A 15,938-nucleotide genomic window follows, 5' to 3' on the forward strand; every position below is an offset into this window, starting at 1 on the left:
TCAGTGCTTGCCTTAACTACCAACGTATTAAAGACAGAGATGACATCAATAACCATAATTATAGTATCAATGCTTAGGGCTAGATTATACTACTTAAATTTTTCATTTTCTTCAGTCTAACATTTTCAAGTCATAAATAATTTCTTAACTAATTTTATTTATATTCCAGGATACTTTCATGCTAAAAAAGAACAGAATTTTTTAATTAACAATGTCATGGCTCGGGGCACCTGGGTGGCTCAGATGTTTGAGCGTCTGCCTTCGGCTTAGGTCATGATCCTGGGGTCCAGGGATAGAGCCCCACATTGGGATCCCCGCTCAGAGGGGAGTCTGTTTCTCCCTCTCCCTCTGCCCTTATCCCCCTGCTCATGCTCTTTCTCTATCTGTCTCAAATGAATAAATAAAAAAAAATGTCATGGCTCATTTAAGTGTCCAACTCTTGATTTCGGCTCAGGTCATGATCTCAGGGTTGTGAGATCGAGCCCCAGAACAGGCTCAGCAATGGGCGTGGAGTCTGCTTAAGAGTCTCTGTCTCCCTCTCCCCTGCCTCTCCCCTGCCCCTCCCCTGTCTTTCTCTCGCCCTCCAATTTGAAATTACATCAAAATAAAAAGTTAAGCAAGTATTACCATGCCTGCAAATTTCTTTTAACTGGAAAACTTTGCACAATTTCCCAGTATATATGTCAAATCAGATTTACTCCTTTCTCAAAATAAATTACATTATTGTGGATGCATACTTGTAAATTTGGTCAAGATAAGTACATAAGCTGAAAAGTAATAATTTCTAAAATGTGAGGTGCCCAGAAAAAGCTAGAAACATTTAGATGTCTACCAAGGGTTAACATTCTTTAGTATATCATAGTAAATGCATGGCCTAATACCCCTTGCAATGTGTATTTCAGGCTTTCAATACACACTGAAAACTGCAATCATTTTGAATCACATCAGATCTGAACAAAATCAGTAGGAAAACATGTATAAGAAATAATACGAAAACGTTTTTTTTAAGACTCAGATTTTCAGAAGCTTAACATTAGTTCTGAATTCTTGAAACTTACCATTTCTATTTCTAGGCACTTATTACTTAAGTAGCAATCAACAAATCACAATAGCAACTTTGTAAATAGTAACAGTTTACTTTTGGAAAACTTAAGTAATTAAAATTTTTAAATCCAGGAAAAAAATTAGGGCACTTACAGATGTCTGAGACATACTTGACTGTTGTGTGACACTTCCTGTGGGGGATGTAGATGGTCTTCCACTGGATAAACTTGCCTAAAATAATAAGATCTTTATAATAGATCTATAAGAATCTGAAGTTAAAAGCTTTTGGTACCAGGATACCACAAAACCACGATAAAAGTCAAAATGTCTACATTATAAACCAATCCATTTCACAGTCAACATAGATTAAGCTTTGGCCAAACAGATTAAGAAGAAAATAAAAAGCTGAATGATAAAAACAGAGGATCCAAAGGCTAATCTTATTTTAATGGCTGCACTCATCATCAGTTTTACTCATCAATTCTCTGTCTTCTTTGAAGTGGAACCACCATTCCAACATTATGAAAAAGAAATTGGAGCTACATGAAGTACCAGTTGGTTTCAGTTTCCTAACTTGTATCATGAACATGAGGTTATTTAAAATTACACTACGAAAAAGCAGCAACAGCTGGGGATGTGTTTCTAACAGAAAAAACTCTTTTTCAGGTTTAGTCAACTGAGATCCTTCTCTAATAAGAAGATTTAAGATTAAATCTCACATATAGTTTTATTTAAATAAACAGAATAATGAAAATCTTTTTTAAAAAAAGCATTTAATCAAAATCATCCTGTTATCAGTAGGAAAAGTATGTGTGGACATTAGAAAGGTGCGTGGATACATATTTTAGATAGAAAATTTCTGGACTGATACATATTAAACAGTGGCCATGACTGAAGAATGAAAAACAGTAGTGAGTCTGGAAAAGGAACACCTCCACTTTACCTCTTATAAACAATTTTATACAGTTTGATTTTTTTTAATGAATGTAAATTACTTACATTAAAAAAAAAACCTTTTTTCATTGAAATGTAAATACAAATCATGTAACCCAAAGTATTCACTGTTGTACCTAGAATTTTATACACAAATTCATGACACTAGCATAGTATTTCTGCAATGCTGATAAAAAGCAGTGGCGTAAAAGCTAGTGACAGAGTACCATATAAAACAGCCATATTTTTTAAATTAACTGCTACTTGGCCACCTATTAATTTAATTTCTTTAAGAAAAAATAATCACAGCACATTTGAGAATTGTGAAATAATACCCAATGTATTTATTTTCAGTAATTATCTGCAAATAATGTCAACTTTAGTCTCACAAATTCTTAATTTATTTCAGTCTCACCTGAACAGCAGCAAGGCTCTGAAGCTGGGAGCTGCTTAAGTGCTGCTGCTGAAGAGCTGCGGTGTGTAGCATCAAGTGCTGCTGCTGAGCTGCGTACATCTGCTGAAGGTACTGAGCAGCTGAGCTGGGGGGGCGATGCAAGGCCTGCTGGATCACCTGTGATGAGCCAATTGCACGAAGGTCAAACCATGATCTTAACATTAATCTTTTTTTTTTTTTTTAAAGATTTTATTTATTTATTTGAGAGAGAGAGAATGAGAGAGAGCGAGTACATGAGAGGGGGAAGGGTCAGAGGGAGAAGCAGACTCCCTGCCGAGCAGGGAGCCCGATGCGGGACTTGATCCTGGGACTCCAGGATCATGACCTGAGCCGAAGGCAGTCGCTTAACCAACTGAGCCACCCAGGCGCCCTTAACATTAATCTTAATCATAAAATAAAGTATAACAAAACTGGCAGTTGAAAACTTCACTCTGTAATAGTCAATGTCAAGTTTATTAACACAGTTCTCTCCTAGTTACATATCACTGAGATTCACTATTCTATACAAATTAAAACCACCCAAAGAGGCAATTCAGAAAAGAAAAAAAGCCAAACAAGCACTTGAAAAGATCTTCAATCTCATTAGTAGTTAAAATTTACAAATTAAAACAAGATACTATTTTCCAACTTTCAGATGAATAAAGATTTTTTTTTTAAAGATTTGATTTATTTGATAGAGAGAGACACAGAGAGAGCAGGAACACAAGCAGGGGGAGTGGGAGAGGGAGAAGCAGGCTTCCCGCTGAGCAGGGAGCCCGATGCAGGGCTCGATCCCAGGACCCTGGGATCATGACCTGAGCCGAAGGCAGACGCTTAACGACTGAGCCACCCAGGTGCCCCAGATGAGTAAAGATTTCAAAGAGTATTACCACTAAATGGGAAAACAGATACTCCCATACAGTGTTAGTAAGAATGTAAATTGGTATAACTATTTTAGATAAAACTTAGTTGAATTCGGGGCTTGGGTGTAGAGAGGAATATGCATAACCCTGCAGTCGTTACAAATAGTAACACAGAGGTGCCTGGGTGGCTCAGTCAGTTGAGGGTCTTTTTTTTTTTTTTTTTAAACAGATAATGTATTATTTGTTTCAGGGGTACAGGTCTGTGATTCTGCCTCTTGATTTCAACTCAGGTCATGCATGATCTCAGGCTCATGAGATTGAGCCCTGTGTCAGGCTCTGCACTGGGCATTGAGCCTGCTTAAGATTCTCTCTCCCTCTCCCCCATCCTCCCCAACTCTCTCTCTCTCTCTCAAAAAAAAAAAAAAAATAGTAATGTAGATCAATGCTGCCCAATATAGCAGCCACTAGCCACATGTGTCTCCTGAGTACTTACAAATGTAGCTAATGCAACTAAGAAAATCAGTTTTTAATTTTACTAAATTTTAATATAAAGAGCCACACATACCTAGGAGTTACTGTGTATGGAATACAGACATATCTACATTTATCAACAAGAACAAAAATTCCCAAATATATCATTAGGTGAAAAAAGCAGATTACTAAATAGTGTATAAGATACCATTTTTATATTAAAATATTTTAAAGAATATTCAGAAAAACATTAAAAGACTACCAACAGATAACTAGATTCAAGGTGATTTTTACCTTCTCATTTGTACTTTTCTTTAAATGTCTGAAAAACATCTGAGTATATTAATAATCACATAAAATTATAACGCTGTTTCATGTTTTAAATTATTAATGGCTTTTTTAGATGTTTTTTAAATGTCAGATTCCTTTCAACATAGACTAAAACTATTCTAACTAAAAAGAATTCCTGAAAAAATGTAAATTACTGTCCATATTTGTTAATGAAGTATAAAATCTGAGCCTGAAACTTCATAAATAAATGTAAAAAAGTCAAGTATTCTAAAAACAGAGAAAAATCCTTTATCTGTCCAAACCCGTAAGTCAGACTACGCCAGTCGTCTGCAACCATGTCCCAAAGTCATATCATGCCCACAGTGACTATGAAACAGCACAGAACCCTAATCTGAGCACCAAACCACAGTTTTCAGAGCTAAGAGAGTAATAGAGCCATAATCCTACAGCTTGAGGTCTGAGTCAGGACACCATGAACCACAAAGAAATGAATCTCTTCGTCCAAATTCCAAGAAAACATATTTCCCTGTGTTTACTTTCATGTATTCATATCTCATCTCTCCAACTACAGATTACTAAACCTGCTACAGACTCTTGTCACAAAATCAATGTAGGCTTTTGACCCCTAGTTGCAGAAGACTATAGACCAGCATTAAGTGATTTAGAATTACAACAGTATGTCTTTTTGGTCAGGTAAATCTATATATGCTCTTTAAATTACATAACAAAACTAAAATCAAACATTTTAGTTCGATGAAATGAATAATCTATTTGACACATTTTTGGCAGAGTGTAGTTATTTCTTCTATTGTCAGCATAGTCTTTCATTACCATTCAACCATACACTCATGGGAGAGACTCTTTAAATACAAGTTAAAGGTACAACACACTCTTATTATTCCTCTAAAGAAATGAAGAGGGCAAACAGAATTCACAGGGCTGAAAAAGAATGCTGGAAGGTATTAAAGAACTCCTTAGGTAATTCAATAAATACTGATTTGATTACATTTTAGGGGAAGCATTTATATGACCTCATTAGAACTAGTGTTAGTGCTATTTGTGAGATACATGTATTTCTACACATTTCCATTTATTAACATATCCAGCTGAGGTAAAAACTAGAGATCAAAATGGCACATTAAAATACCACATTATCTGTATGCTCAAAGATCTAGATACTCTTTCCTATGTCCTTTTCCTCAAAGAAAGCTGAAGAACATTAAAAACACATTCCTCGGGGCGCCTGGGTGGCTCAGCTGGTTAAGCGACTGCCTTCAGCTCAGGTCATGATCCCGGGGTCCTGGGATCGAGTCCCGCGTCGGGCTCCCTGCTCTGCAGGGAGCCTGCTTCTCCCTCTCCCACTCCCCCTGCTTGTGTTCCCTCTCTCGCTGTGTCTCTCTCTGTCAAATAAATAAAATCTTTAAAAAAATAAAATAAAATAAATTAAAAAATAAATAAATAAAAAAATAAAAACACATTCCTCATTCCAGTTTGAACTTTTGCTGAACTGACTCAGTCTCCAACAATTCTGATTCCACCCCATGGTAACTTCAGAATCCTAAACAACAGAACAGTTAAATAGCAATGGAGTGGAGAGAGGAATATGTTGCAAACAATAAGTTATTTTCAGAGTAGAATGAAATTATGGAGATCGTAGAGAGAGTAAGCAGGTATAACGAAAAAAATAAAAACTCAGAGTGGTTAAAGGCACAACTCTAAAACCAGACAATCTACTAGCTATATGAATTTAGGAAAAGTTATTTAACCCATTTAAAACACCGGTTTTCCCACTTGTAAAATGGAGATAATAATAGTATCTATTTCATAGAGGTCTGGTGAGGATTAAAAGAGATAATCCACATAAAGCATTCATCAAATGCTTGGCACATACCAACTGTTCAATAAATATTAGCTATTATTATTGACTGGGCATATATATTGTGCTCCACACAGTTCTAATGCTTCCTTTTATCCCCATAACTGGGGCGCCTGGGTGGCTCAGTCAATTAAGGCTCTGATTCTTGGTTTTGACAGATCATGATCTTAGGGTCATGAGATTAAGCCCCCCACAACCAGTTCGCATGCAGCTGGGAGTTCCGCTTGGGATATTTTTCTCTCTCTCTACCTCCCCCTTTGCCCCTCCCCTCGCTTGAGCTCATGCACTTGCTCTCTCCCTAAAATAAATAAATAAAATTAATAAAGTATTTTTTAAAAATCCTCATAACTAAGGAACTAGGTGGTCTCACCCTCATTTTATAGTTTCCTGATGTGCAGAGATCACGCCCCTCAGCCAACACTACATAGCTACTAATGATTAAGAAAATGGAATTCGAACACAGCATATCAGACTGCAATGCCCATGCCCTTTTTATGCAATACCGTATTGTCTCAACCTCCGTTATTATAAAGATTAATTTTCTCAACCAAGTGAAGACCTAAAACTTTTCCTAAATATTCCTTCCCCCTCTGCCCCTAGGAGCTTTTAAATGGATCTTCCTACTTAGGTTCTTAGGCCACTTGAGCTTAAAATGTACCTCTTAACACATCTACAGACCTGAATAGATCTTCTTAAGTCTCTATTTTGGGTTCAAATACAAAAGAACCCAGAAAAACCTAGAGCCATTCTGCACATTAAGGCTGTGGGTTGAGTGTCTCCACATTGCAGCAGCACCTAAAGACCTTCCAATTATAATTGTCCTGACCTATCGTTTTATAAGCCACATGCTGACAAATATAAGCCCTCTCAATAGAATGATTATTAAATAACTTTTTGGTTATTTCAAACGTTAACAACCCTAACTGTACTCATTTAGAGAGTATCATGCGACTCATCTGAGGGTGTGAAACAATAGCTTCATCCGGCTTCAGAGGAAAGTAATGACATGCTAAGTCCCAGCCTACCCCTCATTCTAACTGAAATACCTGCACAGCATGGCGGTCCGAGCCACTGTAGACAGAGATCTGTGGCTGCTGCATTCGAGAGGAGGAAGTGGTGATGGTGGTGGTGGTGGTGCTGCTGGCTGTTGTCGACACAGAAGATGTGCCAGGGTTTGGCTCACTATCCATAGCTGTATTGTGGTCCTTGAATCTGTCCGATAACACACAGGATTTGCGTTGGCAAAAGCATTATTTCATGGGCTTTAAAGAATATTTATTTCAAAGAAATAATCAGCAACAATCTAAATTTTTAAGAAGACCCTCCTAAAATGGCATGGATCACACACAGTCACCATAAACACTTAGAAAGGAAAAGTACTTCACAAATATGCAGCACATTTGAAAATTAATCTCCACTAAATTTGCGTTCAATTGATGCAGGATATGCAACTTAAATAAATCCTGGCCTAAACTTTATCTTTCCATTATTGAAAGATAAGTGAAACCAAAACAGGTTTATAAGAGAATACTAAACTACCTAAAAAATAAATACTTAAGCAGCATCAGAGTACTTTAAAATATTTCTTTACATTCTTTTGCCCATATTAATTACAAATTAAAGTAATTCTTATCTACACATTAAAATAGGATGCCTAAGGACTTGTTAATTGGCTTATTTCTGGTTACCATATGCACTCTGCTTTAAAAATATGTTCTCAGGGCGCCTGGGTGGCTCAGTCGTTAAGCATCTGCCTTCGGCTCAGGTCATGATCTCAGGGTCCTGGGATCAAGCCCCGCATCAGGCTCCCTACTGGGCGGGAAGCCTGCTTCTCCCTCTCCCACTCCCCCTGCTTGTGTTCCCTCTCTCGCTGTGTCTCTCTCTGTCAAATAAATAAATAAAATCTTTAAAAAATAAAATAAAAAATAAAAATATGTTCTCTTATTAAATAAGTTAATTTAAAAAATAATTCTTTTAAGGTTTTATTTTTTAAGTAATCTCCACATCCAACGTGGGGCTCTAAAGGGCACCTGGCTGGCTCAGTGGGTAGGGCATCCGACTCTTGATCTCAGGGTCATCCTGAATTTAAGCCCAACGTTGGGCACAGAACTTACATTAAAAAAAAAAAAAGTAAAAATAGTAATTTTTTATTAACTCACACTGGCTTTTCCCTAACTAGTCTACAACACTGTCCTTACTACATCTAATAACTCTGGTTATACTTATCAGCAGATTACGCTGGGAAATCAGAGAAGCAGCTGATAACAATTTCTTTATACTTCTTTACAAAAACCTCTTTTCACAAAAAATTGCTCCAAATTCTGAAAACAGCATAATTATGTCACTTTCCTCATGTATGAACAGTAAAGTTCATAAAGTATATTTTTGTACCAGGCTTTCTGATTCCTTCCCCTCTAATATTGCAAACTCACTTCATTATTGGGTATAAACTTCCACTTAACACTGAATCTATACTTGAATATAGTCAAACAACACTGTATTTTAAGTCAATTCCGAAGGCCTCAATATTGTTAGAAAGAAGAACTACAATAGCTTTTGTAGGGTTAGAAATGCACCAGAATGGTGAAATGCACACTTGAGAATACACCAGTTTTATCTGCCTTTCTTAACCCTCTTTTCTTCTGAGAAACAAAATCTGACACACATCACATCAGCATCATTGACAAGAATGTAACAAGAACACTTTCTACTTCATGAAAAGACAAAGGAATTTGGCACTAATTGTGCATACATACGCTATTCCCATATGGTGTCCTTTTACGTACAAATATTCTTTGTTCTTTACATCATTTATGTAAACAGTACTTATATGCTCTTCAAGGAAGTAAAAAAAAAAACTCAATTTAATAAAAGGAAAAGTGAAAGGAAAACAGGTGACTTCACTTTTCTGATTAGTAAATGACTCACACATCTTTATGCTTCTCTGGGGTTTTTTTGTTTTTTTTTTTATAGTTTTTCAAACTGCCTTCCAATCATCAAATCACAGCATCATATGGTAACTGTTCAACATCATTCAGATTTAGTGGTAGATAAGGTAAACTTTTTACCAAATTACTGAACGTCTTAACACTTCTGAAACACGTAGCAGTAGCTGTGATATGCAAAAAGCCAGTTTAAATTCTGGTCCTTTTAGAGTGCTATTCTATGCAACCATGTCCTCAAACTCAAACCCCTGGGTAGATTTGTTCAGTAACAAACCAAAAATGGTCACAGATAATCCAAATTCTAGGCACAAGTCTAAACATCAATGAGTAGAACTGGCCAAACCATTGTATTGCATTTGGAGACTTAGCACAAAAGAACAATTTTGCTAACTCCACCGTCTGTGCGTAGTACAGTCTGCAAAATAGAGCTGGCAGTCCTGGTACACAAGAGGCCTACCCAGGAAACACTTAAGTTTGAGTAGCTAGCTACGGATACCATCACACCACACCGCCACACAAGAATATGGCCCTCTAAGGAGGCATCGACACTGCAGCCAGAGACCCAAAGGAAATAAGGTCCTTCTATCTGGGGTGTTTTCTTCCTGGCCAGACCCGCAGGAACACGACCCCCCCACCCCCTCCACTCCAAGGCCCGCGCTGGGACACCTTCTCCACGCCTCCCGGGGGAGGGCGGTGAGCAGCCTCGTCTCCGGTTCTCCCACCGAGGAGGAGTGGGGTGACGCCGGGGCGGGAAGGAGGGAAGCGCGAAGGAGGCCTGGCAGTGCCCGCCCAACCCTCCCCAGTCTCCGCGGGCCCCCAGCGCGGGCATCAGTGACAAGGCTGCCCGCGGGGCCCACTTGCAGGGATGACAGCGCCTGAGGAACCCACCGGGGCTCAGCTCCCGAAGACCGCAGCAATCGGGGTTCCTGGGGTGACTCTGCACGCAGAGCCCCGCCGATGTGGGATCAGACGGCGGAAGCGGCGCTCCCGCCTGGAGGTAACTAGACCCTTACAGTTGGCCTCCGCCCCCCGATTTGGGCCAAGCGGGATCCTCAACGCTAAGGAAGCTCTTGGGTATCCCTTTCCCTGCACTGTCCGCTAAAGAGCCTTGCGCTTTCCCCTTAGGGGACATGTCGCTGCCCCACTCGCCCCCCGGTTACGACATCAGTCACCAGCAAGTCACTCACTCCGCTTCCGCCATCTTCTCTCCTCCATCACTAACACGGGCTGCGCATGCGCCCCCCGGCAGCGAGCGGAGGGGCGGGGTCGACTCAGCCCTGGGGCCCCCGAGGTCACGTGGCGTCCTCGGTTTCCAATCCCCCCTCCCACCTGAGGCCTTGCTCGGTCTGCGAAGTGAGCAGGTTTCCCCAATTTAGACGCCAGTGTCTCCCCTCCAGCCCCTCGATTTCTCCTGCCTAAGGTCTTACTCTTGAGGTGGGGTCTGTAACCAAGATATAAAAAGTTCTGTTTAGACTGTTAAATTACAAATTTAAAGGACATCTCAAATATACGAAAGCCTATGTAAATTGCAGAGAGTGAGATGAAAAGAAAATACAACCAAGATTGGAAGCTTGAAGTTTCAGTGGGAAAGGAAATGCTGTGGTGGCTGCAGGGCTTGTTACCTGGGGCTCAGTGGAGTTGTGGGTCCAAACCAGCGGTTCCTCTCTCAGGCTCAAAGATAGTATTCCAGACGCTGGCGAGGTTAAGGAATCACCCTGATTACCCTATGAATACCATTCGTGTCTAGGACCTGAATTTACTGAGCACTCGGTAGGGATTGCAAACTTGAATACCAGAGAGAATAAGCAGGAAAGGCCACCAGTTTGCTAATATGTTTTACAGACAGTATATATGGCAAGTACTCTGAGGCAGAATGAGATAAAGATGAGTATAAAAAGTCCCTGTCTTCCAGGAAGTCTTAATCTGGAGAGTGGAGAGAGGTTTGTAGAAATATCCGTGCAACGTAAGTGTTCTGAAACAGATCCATTAAGTGCTTTGGCAACCTTAAGTTCACAGAATAATCAATCTTTACTACCCTTAACAGAAAAAAAAAAAAAGTGTACTGATCACAAGCAATGTCTTCTTTTAGTATTTCTTAAGATAGTGGAACTGCACTAATTTCAAGACCTGAGAAAGGAAGTATTGATATAAATCCATCATAAAGTGTAATGTGGTCTAATGAAAAGTATACTTAATCTTAGAAATCTTGTGTTTCAGCTCTCCCTAGGGTAGGGAAAAGAATACTTCCAATGTAAACTTAATTGTCAGTTTACATCTTTTCCCCCACTCTGGGAACATGGGTTTTTTGTTTTGTTTTGTTTTGTTTTAATTATTTATTAGAGAGAGAGACAGAGAGAGCACAGCAGTGGGGAGGGGCAGAGGGAGAGGGAGAAGCAGGCTTCCTGCTGCGCAGGGAGCTGGATGGGGGACTCCATCCCAGGACTCTGGGATCGTGACCTGAGCTGAAGGCAGACGCTTCACTGACTGAGCCAGCCAGGCGCCCCTTGTTTTGTTTTTTTCAAAGGTTTTATCTATTCATTTGAAACAGAGAGATAACAGAGAGAGAGAGAGCATGAGCGGGGGGAGGCAGAGGGAGAGGGAGAAGCAGACTCCCCGCCAAGCTAGGAGCCCAATGTGGGGCTCGATCCCAGGACCCCAGGATCATGACCCGAGCCGAAGGCAGACGCTTAACCATCTGAGCCACCCAGGCACCCCCCGCCTTGTTTTATTTTTTTAAAAGACTTTATTTTTTAAGTAATCGCCACACCTAACATGGGACTCGAACTCACAACCCCTAGATCAAGAGTTGCACACTATACCGACTAAACCAGCCAGGCACCCCTGAAAATGTGGCTTCTTTACCTTATTTTCCTCTCTGAGAGCAGTGCCTTTCGTACTACTCCTAGGAGAACTCCCTGAGAAAGTCCCCTTTGAAAAGTCCCTGTAGATACTTAAAAATAAGATATTACCACTTTTTCTTTCTTTTCTGACCTGCCCATATGATGTCATTGTCATTTGACTCTCAAGAATCAACTGTCCATTGGTATTGCTGAAATTTTTGCTTAGAGAAACAAAAGTGAAGAAAGCACAGTCTTTTTTTTCTTTTAAAGATTTTTATTTATTTATTTGACACAGAGAGAGCGAGTGCACACACAAGCAGGGGGAATGGCAGTCAGGGGAGAAGCAGGCTCCTCACTGAGCGAGGGGCCTGATGTGGGACTCGATCCCAGGACCCCGGGATCATGACCTGAGCCAAAGGCAGACGCTTAACCAACTGAGCCACCCAGAGGCCCCAAGAAAGCACAGTCTTAAACCTAAAGATGGAAAGTGCATAATTCAAAGGAGTGTTTGGAATAAATGGGGCAAAATTGTTCCTTTCATCCATCTTTTCCTTGAACATCTAAGGCCTATGTCTATATTGTCACCTAGTGAAGACTGGCTTTAAAACTCCAGATGGATGTTAGGTAAAGTCAGACCAGTATTGCTTTTTAGAACATTTCCAAACTCAATAGTTATTATAACATCAACCATTTCTACAGCGTTTTACTAAGTGCAGAGGATTTTCACAAACTCATTTACTCTTTGCAACAACCCTGTGATGTAATTAGCATCATCCCATTTAGCACAGAAGTATAGTGAGGTGATTAAGTACCCATGGTGTCTGTGCTCAAATGTACAGGGTTCTAATTTAAGCTTCCCATCTCCAAAGCCAAGTTGTTGGTTTTTTTCTTCTCACAGCAGCATTCAGCAAGCCACTGTGAGATATGTTAGAATTGAAAAAGTATGATAAGGGACCACTCTTGAGAAATTTATCATCACTTACCTGATCAGACAGAGGAAGGTGTTTTACTTCTTTGTGATTTCCTAAGGAAAGGATGTATATGGTGTGCTAGCAGGTTGAACTTCTTTCTAAAGTTTCCAGGAACCATTACCTTGGAGAAGTGCTAGGATCCTATTTGATTTTAGAAAAACCCCTCTAGCTTTGTGAAGAATGGATTGGAAGAAAATGAAAATGGACACATGGCAACTAACTGAGACACTGTATGAATCCTAAGAGAAATGGTAAAGCCTACAGGAGTGGAAGAAAGGGCTAGATTAAAATTTTAGTTCCTTAGTTGCATGAGTCACACATCAAGTGCTCAATAGTGACAACTATATTGTGCAGTGCAGATATAGAACATTTTCATCATTACAGAAAATTCTACTGGACAGTGCCAGTTTGGACTCTACTAGCAAACCACTATTTTTGCCTTAGTCAGTTGGTGCCACTTGTAACAAATACCATCGATTGGGTGGCTTAAACACCAAACAGTTATTTCTTACAGTTTTGGAGGCTGGGAAGTCCAAGATCAAGGTGCCAGCAGATTCAGTGTCTAGTGAGAACCCTCTTCCTAGTTTGCAGACAGCTGCCTCCTTGCTGTATCCTCACAGTGTATCAGACATGGGGACCATAGACATTTGGGCTACTTCTTCATGTAACCCACTTGTGCCTTCACGGCCTGCTGGGCCCTTTCCATTTGATGATGGAATTCTTCTACGCACCCCCAACTTTATGGCTTAGAAAGTCAGATAATAGTTTATGATAGCTCAGGTCTCATGGTAACTGGGTGACCCATTCAGTTTCTACTGAGGCCCAGGAGCAGGCCAAGAGCTGGTTCTCAAAAGAAAAGTAGGTATTGGTGCACCTGGGTGGCTCAGTCGTTAAGCGTCTGCCTTCAGCTCAGGTCATGATCCCAGGGTCCTGGGATCGAGCCCCACGTGGGGCTCCCTGCTCGGTGGGAAGCCTGCTTCTCCCTCTCGCACTCCTCCTGCTTATGTTCCTGCTCTATCTTTCTCTCTGTCAAATAAATAAATAAAATCTTTTAAAAAGAAAAGAAGAGAAAAGAAAAGAAAAGAAGTTATCTGCAGAGGATGGTAGGGCTTTTTTTCCCCAAAATTCTTTTTTTTTTTTTTTTGTAGCTAAAATTCTGGCCTCTTTATTAATCTTGGGTCATATATTTGGCTTGGAAACAATGTACAACAAATAGTTCCAATTAAGATATCACAAACTAGGGGCGCCTGGGTGGCTCAGTTGTTGGGTGTCTGCCTTCGGCTCATATCATGGTCCCGGGGTCCTGGGATCAAGCCCCGCATTGGGCTCCCTGCTCGGTGGGAAGCCTGCTTCTCCCTCTCCCACTCCCCCTGCTTGTGTTCCCTCTCTCGCTGTGTCTCTATTTGTCAAATGAATAAAATCTTTAAAATATATATATATATCACAAACTAAATTTTTCTTCCAGATCTCTAAATGCTCATGGAGAGCCAACTTCCATGGTACATGGCACACAGCACAGACTTGAGAGTCTGGCCCACAGAAAATATCCATGTAAGCCAAACAAGAAAGATGCTATTTGCTTCTCATTACATAAACATTGCCTGAACTTATCTAACCAACAAACTTATTTTTCTAAAAATTAATCTGTGACTGAAAGTACTATCATGTTTGCTGGGTGCCATTCTCATTTGAATCATATCCAAAAAGTCTACAAATAACTCAGAACTAGAAAGTGGCCCAAGTGCTAAGGCTGTCTATGGCTCTTGCTACAAAATAGTTGCCAGTCTAATTTGAATGTTTAAAAAGAATGACAGGAATTACAGGGTTCTTCTTGATTTCAAGAGAACTTCCCAGAAGGAGGTGGAGGACCAAGAAATCCACCTGCCTGCTTGGTGGCAGCTCGTGAAGGGGCAAGACCAAGAATCTTCTGGATGTTCTGTCGAATTGACATGGTACAGAGAATATACAGAAAAATGAAGGAACAGTCTGTGGTGTCATCCCCTAGCAGGTTTTGATGAGACAGTCCTTGGATATAGGAAAGGGGGTGAAAGGGAGCTTTGCCACCACTCTATCATCAAATATGGAATTGAACATTCCCATTAGGGCAGTAAAACAAAAGCCAATTGCAAACATGGATTTCATTCGGACCATGGATAGGTCTCTGTTGTTATTTTTCAGTTTCTCTTCTTGCCTCTCTATTTTCTTTTTTTGTTGTTGACCAGCTGACTCTGTTATTGTTTCCTTCTTCTTTTCCAGTTTTTTACTCTGTTTTTCCACCTCCGCTTTCAGTCTCTTGTACTTGTCTGGCCTGTAAACCAAGACCCAGGTTATACCCTCAGCAAGAAGAGCCGTGCACACGGAGATAAAAACGATGAGCAGTGTGTCTGCGAACATGGTGCTCATCTCGCACTTTCCTCTCTGCACTCCCACCCGCCCGGGGGGAAGCACTTGAGAGCCTGCAAAAATTAAACGACAACGACTTCCCTGGATTTCTGGGCCACCGAGTAAACACTCTCTGACAGACTAGAGTCCCCAAATTTCTAAGGGTCTGCACGGTGATTCACCTATAGGGGCCTATCAAAAACCTCAAACAGCATCCCCATCTGCAACATACACTTCAAGCACCATTGGATCTGCTGGATCATAAGACCTAAGTGGCAACGCAGCTTGCACAGCAGCCTGGACCTGTCACCGAGCCTTCTCTTGTTCTGGAACCCTACAAAACTAGCAGCTTTGTAGGTCACTCAGTAAATGGGTTGGAGTAAAACACCCAAATGAGGAGTATGTTGCCTCCAAAATCCAAGAGGCCCACTAGGCATTGTGCCTCGTTTTTGTTTGTAGGAGGCCAGATGCAACAATTCATCCTTCCCTTAAGAAGGGATATCTTGACATGCCCCATACCATTGGGCCCCTAGAAATGTCACTGAGGTAGAAGCCCCACAGTCTTTTTGGATTTATTTCCCACCCTGTGACATGCAAATGCCTTCCTAACAAGTCTAGAGTAGTTACTACTCCTTGCTTACTGAGTCCAATCAGCATAATATCATCGATGTAATGAACCAGTGTGATACCTTGTGGAAGGGAAAAGGGATCAAGATTTCTGGGAGCTAAATTATGGCATAGGGCTGGAGAGTTGGTATACCCCCAAGGTAGGACAGTGAAGGTGTACCGATGGCTTTGCCAGCTGAAAGTAAGTTGCTTCTGGTGGTCTTTACTAACAGGTATCAAGAAAAAAAAGCATTTGCCAGATCAATAGCTATGCAACAGGTAG

The 15,938-nt window shown here is 40.6% G+C and overlaps 2 protein-coding genes and 1 pseudogene across 13 annotated transcripts in view; 1 reads left to right on the forward strand and 2 right to left on the reverse strand.

Annotated features, from left to right (window-relative positions):
- Positions 1 to 2,566, forward strand: part of GPR160 (G protein-coupled receptor 160) — a 119,419-nt gene extending 116,853 nt beyond the window's left edge. For 2 of the 5 annotated variants that reach the window (XM_081829393.1, XM_081829399.1), the window contains one exon: positions 2,387 to 2,554. The gene's annotated coding sequence lies outside the window, so the exon portion shown is untranslated. Of the gene's footprint in view, positions 1 to 2,386 lie in introns of all 5 variants that reach the window. The other 3 variants (XM_081829395.1, XM_081829394.1, XM_081829398.1) reach the window with 3 other exon arrangements.
- The window catches only part of PHC3 (polyhomeotic homolog 3), a 78,593-nt gene extending 68,417 nt beyond the window's left edge, over positions 1 to 10,176 (reverse strand). For 4 of the 8 annotated variants that reach the window (XM_081829375.1, XM_081829373.1, XM_006736330.3 and 1 more), the window contains exons 1-4: positions 10,044 to 10,175; positions 6,958 to 7,123; positions 2,393 to 2,548; positions 1,198 to 1,275 (exon numbers count right to left, since the gene is read on the reverse strand). In XM_081829375.1, the coding sequence (XP_081685501.1) occupies positions 1,198 to 1,275; positions 2,393 to 2,548; positions 6,958 to 7,123; positions 10,044 to 10,057 (414 nt within the window). In that variant the 5' untranslated portion in view covers positions 10,058 to 10,175. The other 4 variants (XR_014148094.1, XR_014148093.1, XR_014148092.1 and 1 more) reach the window with 2 other exon arrangements.
- A 4,316-nt stretch (positions 10,177 to 14,492) lies between these two features.
- Positions 14,493 to 15,170, reverse strand: LOC102748065 (calcium load-activated calcium channel pseudogene; annotated as a pseudogene).
- Positions 15,171 to 15,938: the final 768 nt, after the last annotated feature.

Source organism: Leptonychotes weddellii, chromosome 1 (genome assembly GCF_054177405.1).
Source record: "Leptonychotes weddellii isolate Sample4059 chromosome 1, ASM5417740v2, whole genome shotgun sequence".
NCBI lineage: Eukaryota > Metazoa > Chordata > Mammalia > Carnivora > Phocidae > Leptonychotes > Leptonychotes weddellii.